This window comes from Dermacentor albipictus, chromosome 5, assembly GCF_038994185.2.
Source record: "Dermacentor albipictus isolate Rhodes 1998 colony chromosome 5, USDA_Dalb.pri_finalv2, whole genome shotgun sequence".
NCBI classification, from domain to species: Eukaryota; Metazoa; Arthropoda; class Arachnida; order Ixodida; family Ixodidae; genus Dermacentor; species Dermacentor albipictus.
The window spans coordinates 150,909,467-150,929,600 of NC_091825.1; the positions used below are offsets into that span (position 1 = coordinate 150,909,467).

Here is a 20,134-nt window from a genome sequence, read left to right on the forward strand (position 1 = left end):
GGTCACTGTGACGTGCGGCGGATCGCAAATCATGCGCCCCCATAGACGTGACTCCGCGCGCAGCACGTAAATCGCTGGTTCAGGCGGGTGGCCCTATACTGGACAGGAGTTTCTAACGAAGCTTCAGCAACACTGCCACCCCACCTGCCACCAACAGAAAAAACGAAAATCGCTGAAAAATGCGAGTGGTCACTCGCAGTTTTGATCACGGTTCACGCTTGGCTGACAGCTTGCGCACTCACTCGCTCGCTTATGCAAGCAGGCAACAAAGCAAGCGAACGAAACGCCGAGGCGGACTGGAATGGTTGACAGGCCTTACCCGAACTGGGCGCGAATATCGCCTTAATACAAGCAAGCGTAAACTATTGTGCCTTCGCAGTGAAATCCTTTCAGCATCTCTTCCACAGCGAATTAATACCCGAAATGACATACCACGGCCTACCGAAAGGCGTGATTTCTTTTCAAAGCGGCTATTCTTGATTTACGTTGAATGTCAGAAACGAACAAGAGAAATCTAACACACCGAGTCGAACGGACGGAAAGTGCCTGTTGTTAAAACGCCATAGTTTTCAAACCTAGCGCGAAGGACCATGTTGGAAGGCTCCCTAAAGGCAGCAGTCGCTTTCGTTAGATAAAAAAAAAAGAGAAATCGAAAAAAAACTTCAAAGTTTTCTAATCACGAACTTTAGCGAAGCTCACCCGCAAGTAAGATGGTGAGGGCGCAACTACTACAGAGTCGAAACGTGTTGCGTATGTGTAAATTATAGGGAGAGAGAAAGAAACACCCACGGGAAAAGCGGGAAAATAGAAAGCAACAACGACGACAAATATACAAAACCAGCATTGAAGGAGTCTGACAAAACTAAGCGGAGGGGGCAGATGGAGCGGACGCAACACGACAAACCGGCTGGCAACAGCACGGGTGAAAAAAAAAAAAAAATCGCGAGACGAACAAAGATGGAGAGGCGACAAAAGAAGTCGAGTGACGCGCACTCGGAGCGGCGATCGGCGACAGGCGGCCACGGGAGGCGAGAGGACGACGCGGTTGCTGCTGCGCCCGGCAGGCAGTGGCCGCTCGGTGATTGCGCCCGGCGCCGTTATCGGATTAGCTTGATTATACTGACGCGCACTGACCGGTCCGATTGAATTACGGACGAAGGCCGCGCCGACAGCGCTCGGCGGTCCGCCAGTCCGGTGCGCGTCTCTTCTTATCGCCATGTTTCACTCCTTTCCACTTGCGGCCGATATTTCGCGCCAAGGGCAATTCTTCCGACGCGGAACGCGAAGGAATCCCGCGAGAGATTTCTCGGCCACTTTTTTTTTTTTGGCAGCAGATCCTGCGCGGGAAGTTATCTAGGATGAGAGTGGTAATATGCAACAATTTTTCGTCCTTCGATTCTAATAATTCCTTATGGCACCACGTGCAGAAATAACTTTCTCTCACCCGACCTTCTTCCACCAGGCCTCGTCGAAATGAAGCGTGACTTCCTAATTCGCTATGACCATTTCGAGTGTCTGCCGGTCTTGCGGAAGCCCCGAACTGTAGAGGCCTCATGGGCGCGCGCGCGCGCGCGCGCGCGTGTGTGTGTGTGTGTGTGTGTGTGTGTGTGTGTGTGTGTGTGTGTGTGTGTGTGTGTGTGTGTGTGTGTGTGTGTGTGTGTGTGTGTGTGTGTGTGTGTGCGTGTGTGTGCGTGCGTGCGTGCGTGCGCGCACGTGTGTGTGCGTGTGTTCGCGAGTTTTGAGAGACCCTTTCCTCGAACAAACTACAGGAGAACTTCCACGAACCCGCAACGCGCAGAAGAGACGGACAGGCGTCTACAATTCCAGGAGGCGTGACGACCTCCCCCTAGCAGCAAACTCGGTATAACCAGAGGGGGAGGGGCCCTCTTTCTGTGCCGGTCACGTGACGTCGACGGAAGCAAGATCCCTCCCACGATTGTAGAGAGCCTATTTAAGGGGCTCCGAAATGTACTTTTGATCACTTCATGCTCTTGTCATTTTCTTTCACCAACTTTTGAATAAACCGTGCAAGTTTCGCACTAGAAATCGTCTCGCCCTTGCTTGGTCGCCATGGTCTACCGGATGCCTGCAGCCCGCCGACAACGCCACGCTACCCAATAAGTAACGTCGGTCGAGCTTCGATAGGCAGGCGTCGCTACAACTCGCGAGCAGTACGATACGCTACCCTGGAGTACGCAACAAGGCGCCAAAAAGGACCAATCACCTCTGCTTATCCTTCGCGGTATCTTTGCGTTTTTTAAATGTTACTTCTAATGCTGCTGTAACTTACGCATAGCCGTCGTTTTTTGTTATGACGTTTGTCTGGTTAAGTTCTGTTCCGAAACGAAATGCTATAGCTCTACGTTTGGCGCTGCTATCCTTCGAATTCTCGTCAACGGCTCCTTCGAATTCTTGTAACAGCCCAAGTGATGGGACCGGCACCATCGCACCCCTAAAAAATGTAAAGGTAACCAGTCATCTACGACGCATCTGTGAGAGGGATCAGCTCGAAAGCGATTGGGCCGTGCTCCCCTATAAGCAGGCCTCAGGAGTGAAAGGGCTTTCCCTCGGCTTTATAAATGTTCAAAACTCTCCACCAAGTTCTGCATAACTCCCCGCCCCATGCTTATAGCTCGTAAGCCAGCTCAAGCCTTGAACCACTGCCTCGGGGCGCTTGGTAACCAAGCTGCATTACCGGAAAACTTTAAACACCTCGGGATAAGCTCGGTGCAGCCGCGGCACGCAGTAGAATTAACAGCGCCGCGACCGGATCACTCGCGGCTCCTACGGCGAACTGCGGGAAGGTAACGACGGCGATAGTCGATTACGTGATTCCGGCAAGTGTTTCCCAGAGACAACCGACGTTCAGCCCTGCTAAAGTCGCGCAGCACCGTGGAGGGGCGGCACACAACCCGGATCCGAATTCGCGAAGTTGGTCGCGCTTAAGAAACGGGAAAGCTTTAAAGTGTCACTAGAGAAAAAAAACTACTTGCCCTGCGTTAGAAAATTATCAATCTACAACACCTATAAGGCCATCCATCCGTAAGGCGAGAAGATGTTTGGCGAGCCCGAAAAGACGCGAAATCTACAGACGAGTGGCGACGCTGCTTTGAAATTCCTGCAAGAGCTCAACGCGTAGAAATGTTACCAAAAAATATGAAGGAAAGAAGAGCAAAAAAGAAAAGCGAAAAAGAAAACGAGAATGCGGCACTGCTTAAAGACTGTCTCTAAGACCAGACATCCGCAAGAAGCGCAACAACGCGTTCAAAGCCTTCTGTGCTGAGGACGGTCTCGGCCAGTGTCTCAGGACCCTTTCCTCCGACAAAGGGCTACACTGAGTTCCAAAAGAACCAAGGAGTGAATTTGGGAAGTTTCAAGAACTTTTAGTCGACCACAGCGGCCGAAATGCGAATGAATGCTTTGCAATTCGTGACGTCACGCTGATTTAACGGCCCTGGGGTTGTCGTCTTGAACTTCAAAAATAAGACTTTGGCCGTCACTTTCTTTTAATAAATATTGCCGCGAAATCAATGAGTTTTTGAAGAACGCTTTATGTACTTAAACTGATTCAATGTTTCTCATTAGTGGTCTAGTTAAGTGCCAACGTATGAGAGAAGTGAGCTTGGAGACGAGCACAACGACGATACGACGGCTCACACGTTAAGCTGGATTCACAGGAACGCGGGCGGGTCGCTGATTTAGCCTGCAGAAAAGCGTGACGTGGTTCGGCTACAACGAATCACGCCGCTAGCTGATCGCCTGTGTCGCCCCTCTGTAGGGAGTTATTGGGCAGCCGCGAACCCCCTCTTGCTCGTCCACAAACTGGATCGGCAATCCGTCCCGTCGTACGAAGCCAGCTTTTACTGTCGCAGTTTCCAGTACTTGGCGGGGACAAATATATATATATTTTTTTCTTCTAGCGACATCTAGCTTGCGCCAAGAAAACGTCATGATACGCAAGACAATAAACAAGATCAAGACACGTGCGACCAACGAAGGTTTAATGTTGGATAACGTAGCCTGAACAGGTATGGTTATAAAAGCTATAAAAACGGACCATGCGCTAGCAGATTACGAAGCAACACCAACAGCGTTGTTGTTGTTAAATCGTTTATTAAAAAGAAACATAACAAGTTTCCGCCCCCCAGGAAGTGGATCCATCAAGGCGGCACCATCAGCGATAACCAACGAAAATATAAGAAGGTAGGAACACGGCTGCAGGGCACACTCATTATAGAAAAAAACATTATGCTTGTGCTTGCTCAGGTCTTTTCCCTGTCTTCATTCATATACGTTGCGAGAGAGAGAGAGAGAGAAATAGAGGGAGGGAGGGAGGGAGGGAGGGAGGGAGGGAGGGAGGGAGGAGTGTTAAGGTAAAGGCATGGAGGTTAGTCAGGCTGAGCACTGTAGGCTAGCCTGCATTGGGGAAAGGGGGAAAGAGAACTGAGAGTTGAGGGAAGAAGTTCAGAGTAAGCACAGACACGCACGCAATGAAGCGTTCATCGATCGGTTCGTTACAAGCGGTCATATATAGGCTCGTGCATCTCAAGAAACGCCGCCGCGATTTTGTGGCTTTGTACATCTCGTATAGGCTGAAGTAATTACGAATGCTTACTCAATTGTTACGTTCGTCACTGTTGTAAAGCAACCACAGCCAACCATACGGCAACCAGGGCACCACTCTATGCCGAGCCGTTGCCCTTTGGCGGACAGCTTTGCCAATTGGACGCGTAATTAACTGACGCCAAACGAAAGCGGCGCGGTTCTAGTGGAACAAGGCCCAGAAACGTGCGAGGACAAAGAATGGAAAGGAAAAGACCGTAGCGCAGGAGGAAGGCCTAGCCTCGAAGGCACCACCAGTCCACGGGCTGAACCACGCGCCTGGAGTCGACGTAAGGTCTTGCGCAAACAAGGGCTCAAGAGCTTTATGGCAGCGCCGCAGCTTCGAGGCGCCTTCCAAATCCCGCCGAAGGCGACGCCTGTTCGCGAAGTCGCAGAAATCCGCAGGAAGAACGTCACACACGGGCTCCGGGCGCGACGGTACTCAAGCACACGTGCGGCGCTACGAAGCCGGGCGCAAGGAGGCAAGAACTTCGCGGCGGACTCAACGGAGCGTGGTCGCGGCAAACTCGACGAAAGTTGGCAGGGGAATGCATGCCCTGATCGAAGACCACTGTCCGGCCCATACTGCTGGGTCGGTGAAAAAGTGCGCGTGTGTGGATCTCCACAATCGGCAGAGCTTGCCCGAAACTAACATGCAAGGACCTCTGTGAGCTTCAAAAAATTTCTAGATACCTTTAAGGACCATCGAAGATGCTGTTCCGCATATTAAAGAGCTTCAACGTACGTCCACTACGAAGTATGAGTTAGTAACGTAACAGATTATGTTGATTAAAGCTGGAGTTTTCATCCATATATACTTGGGCATAAGAGTCAGGCTGATCATCTGAAAATTTGAGGAAAGTGCCTGCCGTGACCGCAAAGCGAACCCGCTACCTCGCGCTTAACAGCGCAACGCTCTACAGAAACGTCTTCATAGGAATGCGAAAACAAGAAATGATTAAGTACAGAATCAGAATTGATGGCAGTTAGGCCATCAAAATAAACGACGCAAGGAAAATTGAGTTCGCAGTATTCAAAAGTGAACAACAAATACTGCCCTATATATAAGTTTCAAGACGGCGGCTGAGGACAACGTTCGAGGCGCCGCGACGCTCCATTTAACGGCCACACGTCGCGCATGCGTCCCTGCTCGACTAGGCAAGGCAGCGAGGAATCCTCCCGGCGAGCCGCAGGGAGCCACGAAAACCGGGCCGTTTCATTAGCAATGCTCGCATAGCGCGAGCGTCCGCATTCACCACTGAATTCCTCCGGCCTCATCTGAATCAGCAGCACTTTCGCCTAATCGACGCGTCGCCTCCCAAAGCGGGTTGCGGTGATGCGAGGAACGGGGAGCGGAACATCTTCCCGGGTGCACACAAAACGGCGAGTCAGGGGGCCGTTGGGCACAGCACCAGCCGATCGGCTGCACGCAGAACAAGCGCGGGAAGCTACTGCGGCCACCCGTTAAAAGTGCGCAACCTTGCGGAACATAGAGACCTGGTGCAAGCTACGCGGGAGACAAACTCGCAAAAAAGATTCGCGACTGGCCAGCGCCTTTGCTAACTCATCGTTGTTTATCGTGCTTGGACAGCGCGCGTCAAGGCCTCCAATTAAAGCCTCTCCTGACTTACCAAGCTTGAGGTGCTAGTTCCCTCCGGCACGTACTACACTATAGCTCTAGCATGTACCAAACTGCACGCAATCCTAGCGCAGCGTTGTCTGTAAGGGCATACGCCAACACATACGCACAGGACCTGAATCGATATAGGCATCCCCTTCCGCGCCCTCCTGCAAGCATCCCGCCTCCTTCACCAACTGTCTCCTTCTCCAGCGCCACAAGCTCGTTGCGCGGCGGAGGAGGGCCAATGTTCCGCTCGAACCCGAAAATGTTTAATCTATTCTTAGCACGACGCCGAGGCTAACGAGCGAGCGACGCTGTGGCCGGTAAAGGGCGCGTATTCGTAATCGTGCGCGGCACTTGCTGCCAGCGCACGGCCACCGCTGCGCGCGTACAGCGGCATAACCATGCACGGCGACGCCGCCGCTTGGCACTGCTGAACTCTGTTGAGCAAACCTTCGTCATCGAAACCGACGTGTCCCCGCAACCGAACGCTTAAAATGGTCCAGAGGCACGTTTCTAGTGAACGAAATTCTGCGAACGTGTTTGGCTACCATCCCAAAAGTCGTTTTGGGAGCATTTCTTGACTATACATAAACTTACAACGGATCAGGGCCACGATGAAGTAACGTTTCTATGCTACTACTTTTCGCTCTTCGCCTGTGGTCCGAGCGGCGCTCTGCCCACATTGTCAGCGGGACCAGCCGGCCTGAACAGTGGACGATAGTAATAGGAATATTTACATTATACTACCCCAGGGCTCATATTGACGATTTTTTTTAAATCCACGAGATTGCTTCATCGCTGGCAGACGATAGCGATCGGAGTGAAAACTAGGAGATCACCACGTGAACAGCCAGTAGCGGGCGATACTTATCAAGAGTAGTTTTGCGAATAGGGGCGTTGAATTTATAAATTTTCCTATCGGCTCACGCCACCGAATAATTGACCGTCTGCCGTGCGACCGCCACCAGGCAACACCGGACAAATCACAAAACACAAACCGCACGCAAGAACTGCCTGTATAGGCATATTAGGCAATCCTGGCACCGAATGGCATGGCAGTGAACGTGCCAGCCAACGACACACCGCCATTGCGAAAGGAGAGCGCCCAAAATCCAGGGCCCACACGACACAAAGCCTTTCGCAAGAAATAGAGGTTTGTACGAAAGAACAGCGTCCAATCGATATAGCGAAGAGATGATCGAACGCAATAGCCTAAGGCAAAATGTACTCAGACGAAAAAGAGACATGCGAAGTCGTACCCTGGCCCAAATACGCATTGCGTCGCTTTCGCTATTGTACCGTTTCCATGACAACTATAAAATGCAGCCCATCATGCTACGATCGTTATAGTTTCCGAAAACTGAAACTGGAGATTCTTTGGAGTCAATCCCACAACACTTCACAGCGCTTGCGCAACCTTACTTGGTTCAAGTTTATCGCGTTCAATTCCTAAATTAACAAAGTCGGAATCCAAACGCCTCGGTAAAATCCGACATCAGCACTTCTACGAGATCAAGAAGGTCCGTCTCACCGATTCGACGGGGACGTGTTATTGGTGTCACAACTCTACTCTTAGGTTCTCATACTTATTCCTTATTTTCCTAAATCCGAGATGCACGTTTGAAAAAACGGGGAAAGCACGTTTCTTTTCTTCGTTTCGCAACATCAAATGGCCCTTTTTCGCTAAAGAATTGACCGCATCGCCAATCCATGCAACCACGGTTAAGACCACATGCATAAATCAAGAGTTTAAACCTTATGGTAATATTTCCGTTGCCTTCGATCAATTACCAAATGAGTCACGTAAGAAGACATCGCTCAAGACTGTGTCAGAGTCATTACCGAAGATCAATGCGCAATCGATACCATTAAAAGGTCAGTCGACCTCCGTTTTCCGCGAGGGCGCCTAGGGCCTCTGTTCTTATTTTCCTCCTTTCTTTTGATCAATATTCAACGTGACAAGGGAGAGTTATCGCTAATGTTGCCGATGCCAAGAAATTAGGCCCACTATAAAAACAGCGATAAGTGAAAGTAACCAACAGGAGCGCGACGTGATGCTTCCCTTTGCGTAGAAGTGACCAACTCCATTAAAAAATCTGCTTTCAGCCGCTGCGCAGATATGCATGTTCTCACAAAATGAAAGCCGGTGTTGTGCACAAGCGGCGTCTAGCGTAAAAATCAACGTAATCGATCGGTGTCGATATTACCAGCTGCCAAAGTTGCTCATGCCATCGGCAACGAAAACAGAAAAATGAAATGCGCCGATAGCGACTAAACTTTTCATCGCGGACAACAAACTTACTCTGCATGTAGGCAACCGTAATGTTTCCCACAAAGATCACTAGTGGGAGCTTTGGCGCTAGTGTCAACGGAAGCTGGAAGTTCAGGGGTCCAGCCAGCATGTAAATGCTGGGCAGTACATGGATATGTCTAAGCTTCGCCCTTCTGTCTTCGAACGGCACTGTGACTTTACAAATTAATCACTTTCAACAAAATAATGTATCGTGAATGCAATAATTCGCAGTGATTACGTAGGTGTACCGAGACTAACTGCATCGCTGTGTTTAAACTATGAGTGCCTGAAAATTTTCATAAACAGCATCAGAAGAACGTTTGGAACCTCCAGCTCGAAAGTGAGACAAATCCATGTGCTAAACATAATCCCCACGGTACACCTGAACGGGCGCACCGCCAAAGTTGCCTCTAGTAATTTCTGTACGAAACTATAGTACAAACCCGTGGCTTCCGAAATCGCACGGGAGCAGATTTCTGACGCCACGAGAGATCGTATAGTATTAGCCTGCGCGAGCATGCCAGCAGGGAACGGCGTACTCGAGCGTGCCTAGAAAAAGCTCCTGGGTTCGAGATATTGAACCCAGGTGCAGCTGCTGGGTCGGCCTATCGGATATATTTTCGGATGTACTGCAACACGATGGTTCCGAATAAACCGAAACAACTGCGCGTTTACACCAGTCACGAGATATTTTTCCTAGCAGCGTACATAATTGTACAATTTTATACAGAATGTCTTAACTAACCGTGGATAGATAACTTACTAGCAGAGAAACTTGCACGGGGCGTTGAGTCACGCCTGCATGTGATACTTCCCCACGAACTCTACAGCTATTTTTATTTCTGGTGTTCTCATTATATCTTTCTTTTTAAAGCCAATACTAAATTTCCATTTGGGCATGTTATTAAATAAATATATTTAGCTATTTTCTCACTTCACCTTTCCTATGCTGGCACATAAATTGAAACTATACATGCGATTATAAACGCTCGGGTGCCTTTCTCAAAACTTCTCGCAACTATTCAATAACGCATTACAACTCGGCCATTACGCGGTTAGTGCGCAGCTATTAGTTTCAATGCTCGAAAACGATCGGTATCGTCCTAAAGTAGAGAGGATGCCGAGACGGACACACTAACAAAAGGAGCAGATGAAGTAATCGAACTCTTTATCGTACAAACTTGCGCCGTGAAAGGAAGCCGACACTTTTTGATAACAAGGCAGAGCACGGTCGGCGCTCGTCGAATCGAATCCCACTGCTCGAATTCTCCAAGGTGCCAAGCTACGAGCTGACCAGACAAACAGTTACACGCACTGGCTCATGCATAATGAGTTTTAGGGGTCACATCTTCAATTCCCACACGAGGAAGGCCTTAATGCTTCCATTTATACACCCCCATGTGCCGCAGAGCAAGATCCTTAATTTAAAAAAAAAGTGCGATATTGATACTATGCGTCGTCGTGCATTTCGCGGATTGCTTACGCGGATTCTGGAATGCACTGCGTTATTAGCGAATTAGGTACAAATTGATTAGACAATCCTGTATGGCTATCGAATTCGCGACAAGCTTCACGGCATTTCCGATACAGCAAGCGCGCCTTACGCGCATCTACAACACAACAACGTTAATCCTTCCAAAGCAGTCACCGGTAAGAAGTAAAACAAGGCGCCCAGCGACAATCCGAAGAAAGCACTCTGTATCAACGCGCAGTTGGTTCTATTTCCGTAGTCTTTCCGTGAAACGGTCTTCGTCATTTGCTAGGACAACGAACAAGAGCATGTATACAGGGACCCCTTATGTAATCACCCCGAGATTAATAGAGTATAGAAGGCATGCCTCCAGCACTGACCCTGATCCTGTCCTGGAAGCTGCACGAGCGGTGCACGTCGTCCCGCGGTCCGTAGCGGTCGGCCTCGGTCTCCAGCACGTCCAGCGTGGCTTCTGCCTCGGCCAGCCAGCCCAAGAACCGGTCGAGCGCCTTCTCCAGCTGGTGCATCGAGCCCAGCGCGGACTGCAGGGCCTGACCACGGTTCTGCACGCTGCGTTGACGACACAGGGGGTTCTCCTTCGACGAAAGCGCACTCGACACCCGGCCGCCTCGAGCGGAGGGGGTGCGCCGTGGTTGACAAAAACCGAACGGTCCTAGCGACAGCTGTCGCAGCCACTCCGATTACGCTGATAGGACAACGCATACACTGTGCGTCACTGATGCCGCGCAGCGTTGCGAATGTTATGGCGTTGGAGCCATTTAAAGAGCCAAACTCGCCAAAGCGTTGACAAATATCAGCTAGCTGTAAACTGCCTTCGTATCCCGGCAATCGTGTACTAGTAGTACCTCATTGATACCTTACTGAAGTGGAAATTCGGGCTTGTTCTTGATCCACTACGACGAATAGCACACGTACGACGCGTTGCAGACGAGAAGAAAAGAACTGACAAGACACACTTCGGCGCAAACTCGCAATAGTTTCTTTTGAAGCTCGCGAGCGTTCTCATACGAGGCAAAAAAGTGTTCAGTGCGCATGCCAAGCAGCAACACCAATAGAAACAACTTTGACAATCATTCCGTGCGTTGACAGGAAAACAATCATAGTAGCTAACAAGCTTATTCCACACGCGTGTCACTGTACTTAGAAATGCCAATTCTTTAGCAGACAAGGAAATCGACGCTGTACAGACGCACACGTCTTCCAAGCATAATATGTTCTTTGCCTCTATAACCTCCCTCGTTAACTAATTCCTGCTTCTTTAAATTTCCGTGCAGTCATGGAACACGGGCTCACAGCAGCAAGCCTTGTAGTGCGTAACGCGATAACCTCCCGTTTTGTCCTTCACGCTTTATGTGTGCTCGCGAGGAGTGTCATTTAGGCAACTGACTGTCTACCGCACGTAAAATCATCCACATGAAAGCGGTAGGCTATATCATCATCACGCTTAAGATACTTGGTGCGTACTTTCTCATTACAACGTTTACTGACACTGCCTCACGGATTAGTCATCTTGCACATCTAACCAGGCTTATCGGGTGCCGACAAAGCCACTCTTACATCGACGCATCAATCAATCTTCTTAAAGCAGTGCGATAGCCTATGGATGTGGGGGATCACAGCTATTTCTTCTTTTCATGACCAGTTGCTGGTACCGCTGACACTTTGCGTTCTTAAGGCGAATTTCAGCTACAGAAGCCAGTATATGCTTGTGTCGAACGCGCTATCAACAGCATGAGGTGTGATATCTTTTCAAGAAGAGACCGGAGTCGCAAGCGAACATTTACTTGCACGGTCACTTGTCATCCGCAACACAAATTCGGCACCATTTTAAGCTTGCGCAAATCTGCAGGATTTTGGTGAGGCCAAGTATGGGACGTGGGCACTGCGAGCGAGAATCCCAACGCGACACTTCCGGATCGCTAGTCTCCTCGCGAGGTCGAGCACCAGAAAAAAAAGCTTGCACTGAGATATCTCTGTACTCGCACACATTGAATCCAGGTCATGCGCGGCTATATAAAAAATAACCAGCAGGCCCCCCGCGCAAGTCGCATGTTACATGCTTACATGGTTTGTTGTGTAGCTACTATGCGATGTGCGTTGACACACACAAAAAAAGTTAGTAATGGCCCCAAGGTAATCCAATTAAAATGTTTCATTATATTTGTTACTACTTATTGAAATGAATGGCTGCGCTCTAACCGCGCTATGCCCGAGTTAGGCAATAACGCGGCAATAGTTACTTGAAGTTTTGAGAAACGCACCCGAGCGTTTACAATCGCATGTATTGTTTCGATTTGTGTGCCAGGATAGGAAACGTGAAGTGGGAAAATAGCTAAATATATCTATTTAATACAATGCTCGAATGCAAATTCTGTATTGGCTTGAAAAAAAAAATAGAATGAGAACACCAGGAATAAAAATAGCTGTGGAGTTCGTGGGGAAATATAACATGCAGGTGTGACTCAACGCCCCGTGCAACTTTCTTCTTTGCCAAATCGTAACGGCTGATAAAATTTCAGCAGTTAACATACCTAACTTAATCAGTAATTTATTCGTTCTTTCAGTGTATACAACATGGAAGTCATGCAACTAGGGCAATGGCGTTGAGTATTTGGTTCCGTGGTGCGGGTTCACGACGCCAACCTGTGTGCACATGGCATAAAGCTTAACTTTTGAGCCACTACACGTCGTAGTGTTCTATGGCCTCCAACAACTAACCCCTTCAGGCTTTCGTAACAGAGAAGCCGAGATTACGGTGAATTTGATCACCGCCTGGGTGCCCTGGTTGGGAGACGTATGTGCAACCTCAGCAATGCACGCGTTCAAGCTGAACGCACGTACTGCATAACTTAAAGCAAAGTGCAAAAAAACAAAAACAAAAACAAAACACGAGCACCAGAGAAGGAAACGAAGACACAGCGCTGTGTCTTTGTTTACTTCGCTTGTCCTCGTGCTTTTTTTTTTTTCGCTTTGTCTCAACTTATGCAGTGCCAACTAGCCCACCAGTATGTCCTCTTGAGCACGTACTGGTGTATGCACCTATCCAACACTATCTTCCCGTTCACACCGCGAGAAAAGTATATTTATAAATTTATTTTGCCATCTCCTACAGCAATATTCAATTTATTTAATCAATCAAATTCTGGGGTGTTACGTGCCAGAACCCCGACATGATTATGAGGCACGCCGCAGTGGAGAACTTCGGATTAATTTCGATCAACTGAGATTCTTTAACATGCAGGTAAATCGCGCGTTTTCTAATTTCGGCCCCATAGAAATGCGGCCGCTCGGCCAGGATCGAACCCGCGACCTCAAGCTCAGCAGAGCAACGCCATAGCCGCTAAGCTACCGTGGCGGGTGTCTGCCACCGGAAGACTTCTGTGAGCAAGTTACAGATACATAAGCAGTTAACTACTGGCCAACTGTCAATGCTAGATCCAATGCTGACAATTCCGGCTCCAGCATGTACTGCACGCGGTCAAGCTTTGGATGCGAGAATGCAACCACGGTCTCCTCTTCACCCTCAAGTAAGCCATAACTTCGTAAATAATCAATGTGATATGGCGTAGGCGAAGCGTCGTGAAAGCCGTCCAAGCCAGGCGCTTTAGTCTGACAACATCGCCGACTCCGTTAAACTGGAGCAGTTTACTTCCCAGAAGCGCGTCGAGGCACAAACTTACAGCCCAGTTTTGCGGGAACCAACAAGAGGGGGCGAAAACTGAAGAGTGAGGTGTTCCTGTGCCAACGCGCCCGCAAGGGTGGCGACAACCTGTGACTGAAATCAGGCCATTTTGTTGCTATAAGCTGGGTAACGAAAATAAGTCAATTACCTAGTTTTGCTCAAAATTAGGTAAGGAATGTCGATGAGTAGAGACAGAAACAAAACAAAAATGAGTTATTGTAATAGCGCTGGCCTAACTTGCGGCGTACCGCTTTGCTGGGTCACATTGCGCCGTGCGTGTCGCCCCCCTCTGACAGGACGCTAGATCGTGGCACCCAATCAAAGAAAAAGGAGGAAAGGGCGCACCTGACGGTGAGGTCGGCGAAGCGCTGGTTGATGCTCTCGACGGCCGCCATGAGCCTAGCGGGGTCTTCCTGAAGAGGAGCACCCACAGAGTTGGCGCGGGGCTCGGAGGCAACCTTGTGCGCCAGCCGGGTCACCGAGTCCACCGCCGCTTTCCACTTGTTCAGCTCGGCGTTCAGAAGCTGCGGGGAAATAAGCGAGCGCAGGGAGAACGCGTATCATCAACGTCTTGCCCGACAACTTCGCAGTCGTCTACGCACACTCGAAGTTTGCGCCAAGAACGGCGGATGTGAACCTCCTACGCGTAAAGGCAGAGTGCAATCAATGGCAGGATTTATGAAGCCTTAGACAGGCGGGAACGGTTCTTGGTAACGGGTGCCGTCCAACTGTGATATCGAACGAGACGACACCGAACACGTTTGTCGATGGCAAACAGGCTTGGCGAACGAAAACCTGACCCAGAAATAAATGTTTTCGTATGGATTACGAAGGTGCTGGATTTCATTTATCATTGTCACCATGCACCCCCATAATCTCTCACTGTTGCTTACTCCTCTCTTCACTTTCCTGATGTTGAGCGGCTGGCCTGAGCTTCATGTCCGAATACATACTACCAGGTTACACATAACGACAAATCTTACTATCCCTGTCGCTTACAGGTGAAACAAGAACGCACGATAAGCGGCAGGAGAAGAGGACGGAGGCGAGGAGCTTAGGCAGGGTTGAATCCAGTCTGCTATGTTATACTGAGACAGTAGTTATCATGAAGGCAAGAGAAAATGGCACCGAGTAAATGCGACAACTCAGACACGTTAGTTTTCAGCGCGTATTTAGAGCCGGCTGCAAAATCAAGTTGTACTGACTAATCGCAGGCCAGAGTAAACGATTTGCAGATAGATGACGACTGACGTCAGAATTCCAAGGTGCTCCGATTCGTGAACGGTCGGTTATCTAGCGTGGTTAGGCAAGCAAGTAGAAAATAGCTTGAGCTCGCCGAAGGGATCGCAGTGACCGAGGTCATGTTCTATAGGTCCATAGCAAGAAAGATGCCTCTAGGTTATCTGTGTCGTACATTCGATGCGTGAGAAGCACTGAATCCGAGAAGAAAACGAACAAATAATAACAGGCACCTTAGAGCATAAACATGAATGCCTGTTGCTCTACACGCAAGAATGTATGTCTTTCAAGCTTTGTGAATAAGGCTTCCGTAGGGTAGCCTAAACGTCTTGCTTTTAAAGTTTTATTTGCTTGGTGTACGCCTTTCTTTGTTGTGTTTCCTCCCGACCAGACGGGCTTTCGTCGAACTCTCGATTACAACAACATACGTCTTACTGGAACCTATTTACGCAGACCGTTTACACTGAACCGAAAATAGTCATAAATATGAGGTTATGAGGAACATCAACGGCTAACAGCATAGCTTTTAGGCATAATAAAAAAACAATAAAAGAAGAACGGCGACACTCTGCGCAGTGAACAGGCACTACAGCACATATACACCATGCTCTCTCCTCGCAGTTCACTGTGATTTGTTGTATTTTTGCATTTTTATACCGGCGGCAAGATGGTTAGATGTGTTATGGCGACAGCGCTATTAACAACGCAAGATACCTTTTCTTCTTGCGCGAGACTAAACACGAGGGCGTATCGTAACACTTGTCGGTCACAACAATTATAGTTGTGCTAGAGGCGTTTCGTACACTGAGACAAAGCCGGGGCGCGGTGGGCGCTCGTCGCTTAGTTGGGAGGCCCGTCAGTCTTTTGTCTCTCTGCGCTGTCGAGGAACCCTCATTTCTGACAAGGCGCCAACAAAGGACACCATTCGCCCCGCCAAGCTGTCAGTGGCTGCCGCTTTTGTCCCGTAACCGACGACGGAACCGAGGCGGTGAAAGTCGTCGAGGAGAGGGCGGCTCTCGCCCTTCACAACCTCCATAGCTTTACGACTGAGAATCGAACACGCAGCCCTTCATGAAACTGTTGACGCGCACGCACACACGCACGCCCGTTAGGGAACAAACAAACAACAGAAGAGATCAGGAAAGTTTATGAGTGCGAGAGGATTTGTCGCAGAGGCTTTCAACGCATGCGATTCCCAGAAGGATTGCCACGGGCCTGTCAGGTAAACGAAGTTCTGAATAAGCATGCCTCCTGGGGGTGGGTATTCTGTAAAAGTCCACCTAGTGGACTGTTTATTTCGGCCACTGCTGACTGGATGCAGCTGTAAGAGAAGAAGAGGAGACGAGCGGCCCTAGCCAATCACGAGCGGCCCTAGCCAATCAGCAGCGGCCGAAACGGACAATCCACTAGATGGACTCTTACAAACAACTTATAACCCTTAGAAAATAGGATGCCAGAAGTGAGTGAGTGAGTGAGTGAGTGAGTGAGTGAGTGAGTGAGTGAGTGAGTGAGTGAGTGAGAGTGAGAGAGTGAGAGAGTGAGTGAGTGAGTGAGTGAGTGAGTGAGTGAGTGAGTGAGTGAGTGAGTGAGTGAGTGAGTGAGTGAGTGAGTGAGTGAGTGAAAGCCCAAGTAGGACATCATACCGATAATTAAACACGGTGGCGGAGCATTTAACTACCCACCATGCAAACTGACGTTGAAATCTTTTGACGCACGACTGCAATTGTGGGACTGTGTGAAGTCTAGTGGGAAAGTTCGGTTTTCCGGCAGTAACCGTTTCTGGCTGAGTCCTAAGTCAACATGGCAGCGATTTCGTAGACACTGACCCCTATGCATCAAAGCAAACATGCGTCGGGCTGAGCACTTCTGCCTGCTCTCTTTCAAGCGAATATACCTCTGATGCTCACGTAATACTGAAATAGAAGCGTGCAGGCTTTTTGTTCAAGCAGCCCTACGGCTTTAACATAACCAGAGCGCTTCACCGGGCCGGTTGTTTCACGTTGCTCGGTTTTCTCGGTTTGCAAGGTTCCAATGTAACACCTAGCGAGAAAACTACGTCACCTCCAGTAACGAATCATCGCAAGCCGCACGCAAAGCCAAAAGTGCGAAGTGACACCGATGAAGTACAATGTCGCTCTCCGCTCCTCGTACCATTTTTCTTTTCTTATTGTTTACTCGCCGGCCTTTAGGAAAGGAGGGCTCGAACCAAGGGGAGATAGGACGTACCCCGCCCCAGGCGGTGTCAATGAAGCGACGAAGACGCCCATCTAATAAGCGCCCGCTGTCCGACTTGTCGCGTCGAGCATTAGCGCCGCTAAACAGACTGCCTGCCGCCCGTGCACGCTTCCTACATTCGCTTCCGCAACTCTTACGCCCCCCTCCCTATTTTCTGCCTGGCGCCAACAGCCCCAACAACAACCGCCTCCTTTGCCACCGTCTCAAACTTGGCCTGCGCTTATTTCCACGACGACGAGACTACAAAACAGAACAAGGAAATCGAATAGCAAAGCAAAGACAGGCGTGTTGAAGTGGGAGAGAAAAAACAAACTAGGCAGGAAAAAGATAGTGTCTCGCCTCGTCGCGTTAACTGAAAGAAATTGCGATTCAAGCATCGAATGTCAGCCTCGCTATTGCTCAGCCTGCCGGTGGCGTCAGTGTTTTCGTTGCCTCTATTGCTGTTTTCGCGGAGGCAAGTTTTTGTGCTCTGGAGACTTTGAGACGGCGGCAATGATCGAACCTCTTGAGCGGAAGAATAGCCCGGATGACCCTCTTTCCCAAGCCCTGTTGTTCTCCCGCCGCGCGGCTTTCTTCTCAGCAATCAGAAGAGCGACGGAGAGATGCGCTTTTCTCCAGAGTTCGTTCACCACTTGTCCGCGCCTGAAATCAATTCCTTTATTGCGTACTTTGTTCTTTATTTACAATAGAAAAGGAGACGGTGGGCGCCCATACATGGCGCCGGCAATACCTTGTTTCACGAACGCGTGGTTTAGTTACAGTTATGCGCATATATTATGCAGCGGAACGAGTAGGAGAAAACCTAATGTCTGAATACCATCACGCATACGCCAAGAAAATAGATAAGTTTACGCAAATAGCGTTACGCTGAGAGCATGAAAACACGACAGACTTGGAGACAGTGCGATCAGCCATCCTAAAGTTCTTTAGGAACTTGTAAACCGAAAGCACAGTACACTGTGTCCTTAGGTTGTTGTCCCGTCTTTACGCAGATTCTTCGCCTCGATAAGTCATCAACCAGCTCACACGTTCACCTTTCAAATGAATGAATTTATCGCCAGAAGGCTGCGCTTCGGCTTGGGCAGACGCCCGCGGAAGAAGGCACCGGATTAACTCCCGACGCTTGGGGATCATTTAGCGTGCGTCGCAAGTTCAGTACGCGGAATTCATCGCCCTGCTCTCCTCGCAATACTGCCGCAAAAGCCGGGAAGCATACCAAACACATTGTACACAGCAGCAGACCACCAAGGGCGCAGAGCGACATGATCGCAGCAGGGTCGTCATACAGTAACGTAGCGGAGAAGTGCTCATGGCTACACAGAACAAGCGTACGTTTTACGCACGTTTTCGATTTTCTCTGGCAGGAAATGCGGTGCCTCATCGCAACACAACTCTCTCTCTCTCTCTCTCTCTAAAGGAACACTAAAGGCAAATACTAAGTCGACATGGACTCCTTAAATACCATTCCAGAAACCTCGGAACGTTTTTTTCGTGCAAAGAAAATACATAGGTACCGAGAAAATTGCATCTGAAGGGTCCATAAACCTTTATCGCAATTCAAATCTCCCGCCACCCAACCAGGGGAGTGGTGACGTTGCGTACGCCATCACCACCCTTTACTGCCGTCGGTGAGTAAAGCGGCGCCCGACAGACGGCGGTACCGAGCCAAGACAGAACGGCGGATTCACCGCTGTAACTGCTCTTTGGTCAAGTGGCGTAGACCGTTCGGGCATTTCGCGAATCATATGGAAGTTGAATTCTCTGCTACTTTCAGTTTGTGCATGCTTCACAAGCCAGCAAAAGCAGCGCAGCACTACGCGATAACTATGAAAACGCGAAAGCGTGGCCGGCGCGGAGTCGAGCGAAAACAAACCCTTTCGACCACCCGCGTCGTTGTCAGGGTTATTTCAATGAGTTCTTTTTTCTAAAGGTGAACTACAACTGGACAAGTAGCATTTTATTTCGTCTTATGATACAATACAAGGATATATTGCGCAACTAGTGGTTGAGTACTAGCGACAGAATTTAACTGAGGAGTGCTTTCGTCATCGGGCAAGTATTTGAATGCCCCGAGGAAGTCTCTAATCATGTCCTGAGGCACGTGCGCCAGAAATGAACGTGCTATTTTCACTCGAAGAACTCGATGCTGCGTTGGCGACCTGCAGGCGTTCTTCGTCACCAGGACCTGATGGCATCACGTATGCTGCCCTATGCCACCTTGGAAATGACGCACGTGATGAGCTGCTCAACTACTACAATGAGTCTTGGAAGAACGGCGCCGTTCCTAAACAATGGAAATCGAGCCGCTTCATCCCCATTCTGAAACCTGGAAAGTCTCCGCTTGAGCTCTCATCATATCGTCCGATTGCGCTTTCGAGCTGCGTCGGCAAAGTGATGGAAAGAATGATTCTTGCTCGATTGGAATGGTACCTAGAACGATTCAACATCTATCCGGACGACATGACGGGCTCTCATCAAGGTCGCTCGTCTATCGGCAAGTCATTGACATCGTAACCCGGGTCCAAAATCAAAAAAAGACTCAAGCGCCTATCAGTGGCACTTTTTTTAGATATAAAAGGAGCATACGACAACGTCACCCATGAGGCCATACTGAACTCACTTGAGGCTTTTGGAGCTCGAAGCCGGATGTATCAATAGATTCGGGACTATTTGAGTGAGAGGTGCTTTTTCTTACAGACCGAATACGGCCCAACTTCAGACCATTACATTTGCCGTGGTGTGCCGCAGGGTGAAATGTTGAACGCTATTTTGTTCAACCTCGTCCTGGTAGAATTAGCGGAGTACCTACTGCTGACAGTTCATGTCTCAATATACGCTGACGACATTTGCATCTGGGCCTCTGCGGTGACTCGCCTTCAGGTACGAGCTAGGCTTCAGCGGGCGGCAACCATGACGGCGTCTTACCTCCGAGAACAAGGCCTCAGTGTGTCTGCTGAAAAGTGCGCA

The 20,134-nt window shown here is 49.5% G+C and overlaps 1 protein-coding gene across 13 annotated transcripts in view; it reads right to left on the minus strand.

Moving 5' to 3' along the window:
- Dys (Dystrophin) overlaps positions 1-20,134 on the minus strand; it is a 488,311-nt gene that overhangs the window by 97,617 nt on the left and 370,560 nt on the right. For all 13 annotated transcript variants that reach the window (XM_065448316.2, XM_070539180.1, XM_065448320.2 and 10 more), the window contains 2 exons: positions 14,039-14,217; positions 10,371-10,560 (listed from right to left, as the gene is read on the minus strand). In XM_065448316.2, coding sequence (XP_065304388.2) covers positions 10,371-10,560; positions 14,039-14,217 — 369 coding nt within the window. The remainder of the gene's footprint in view (positions 1-10,370; positions 10,561-14,038; positions 14,218-20,134) is intronic.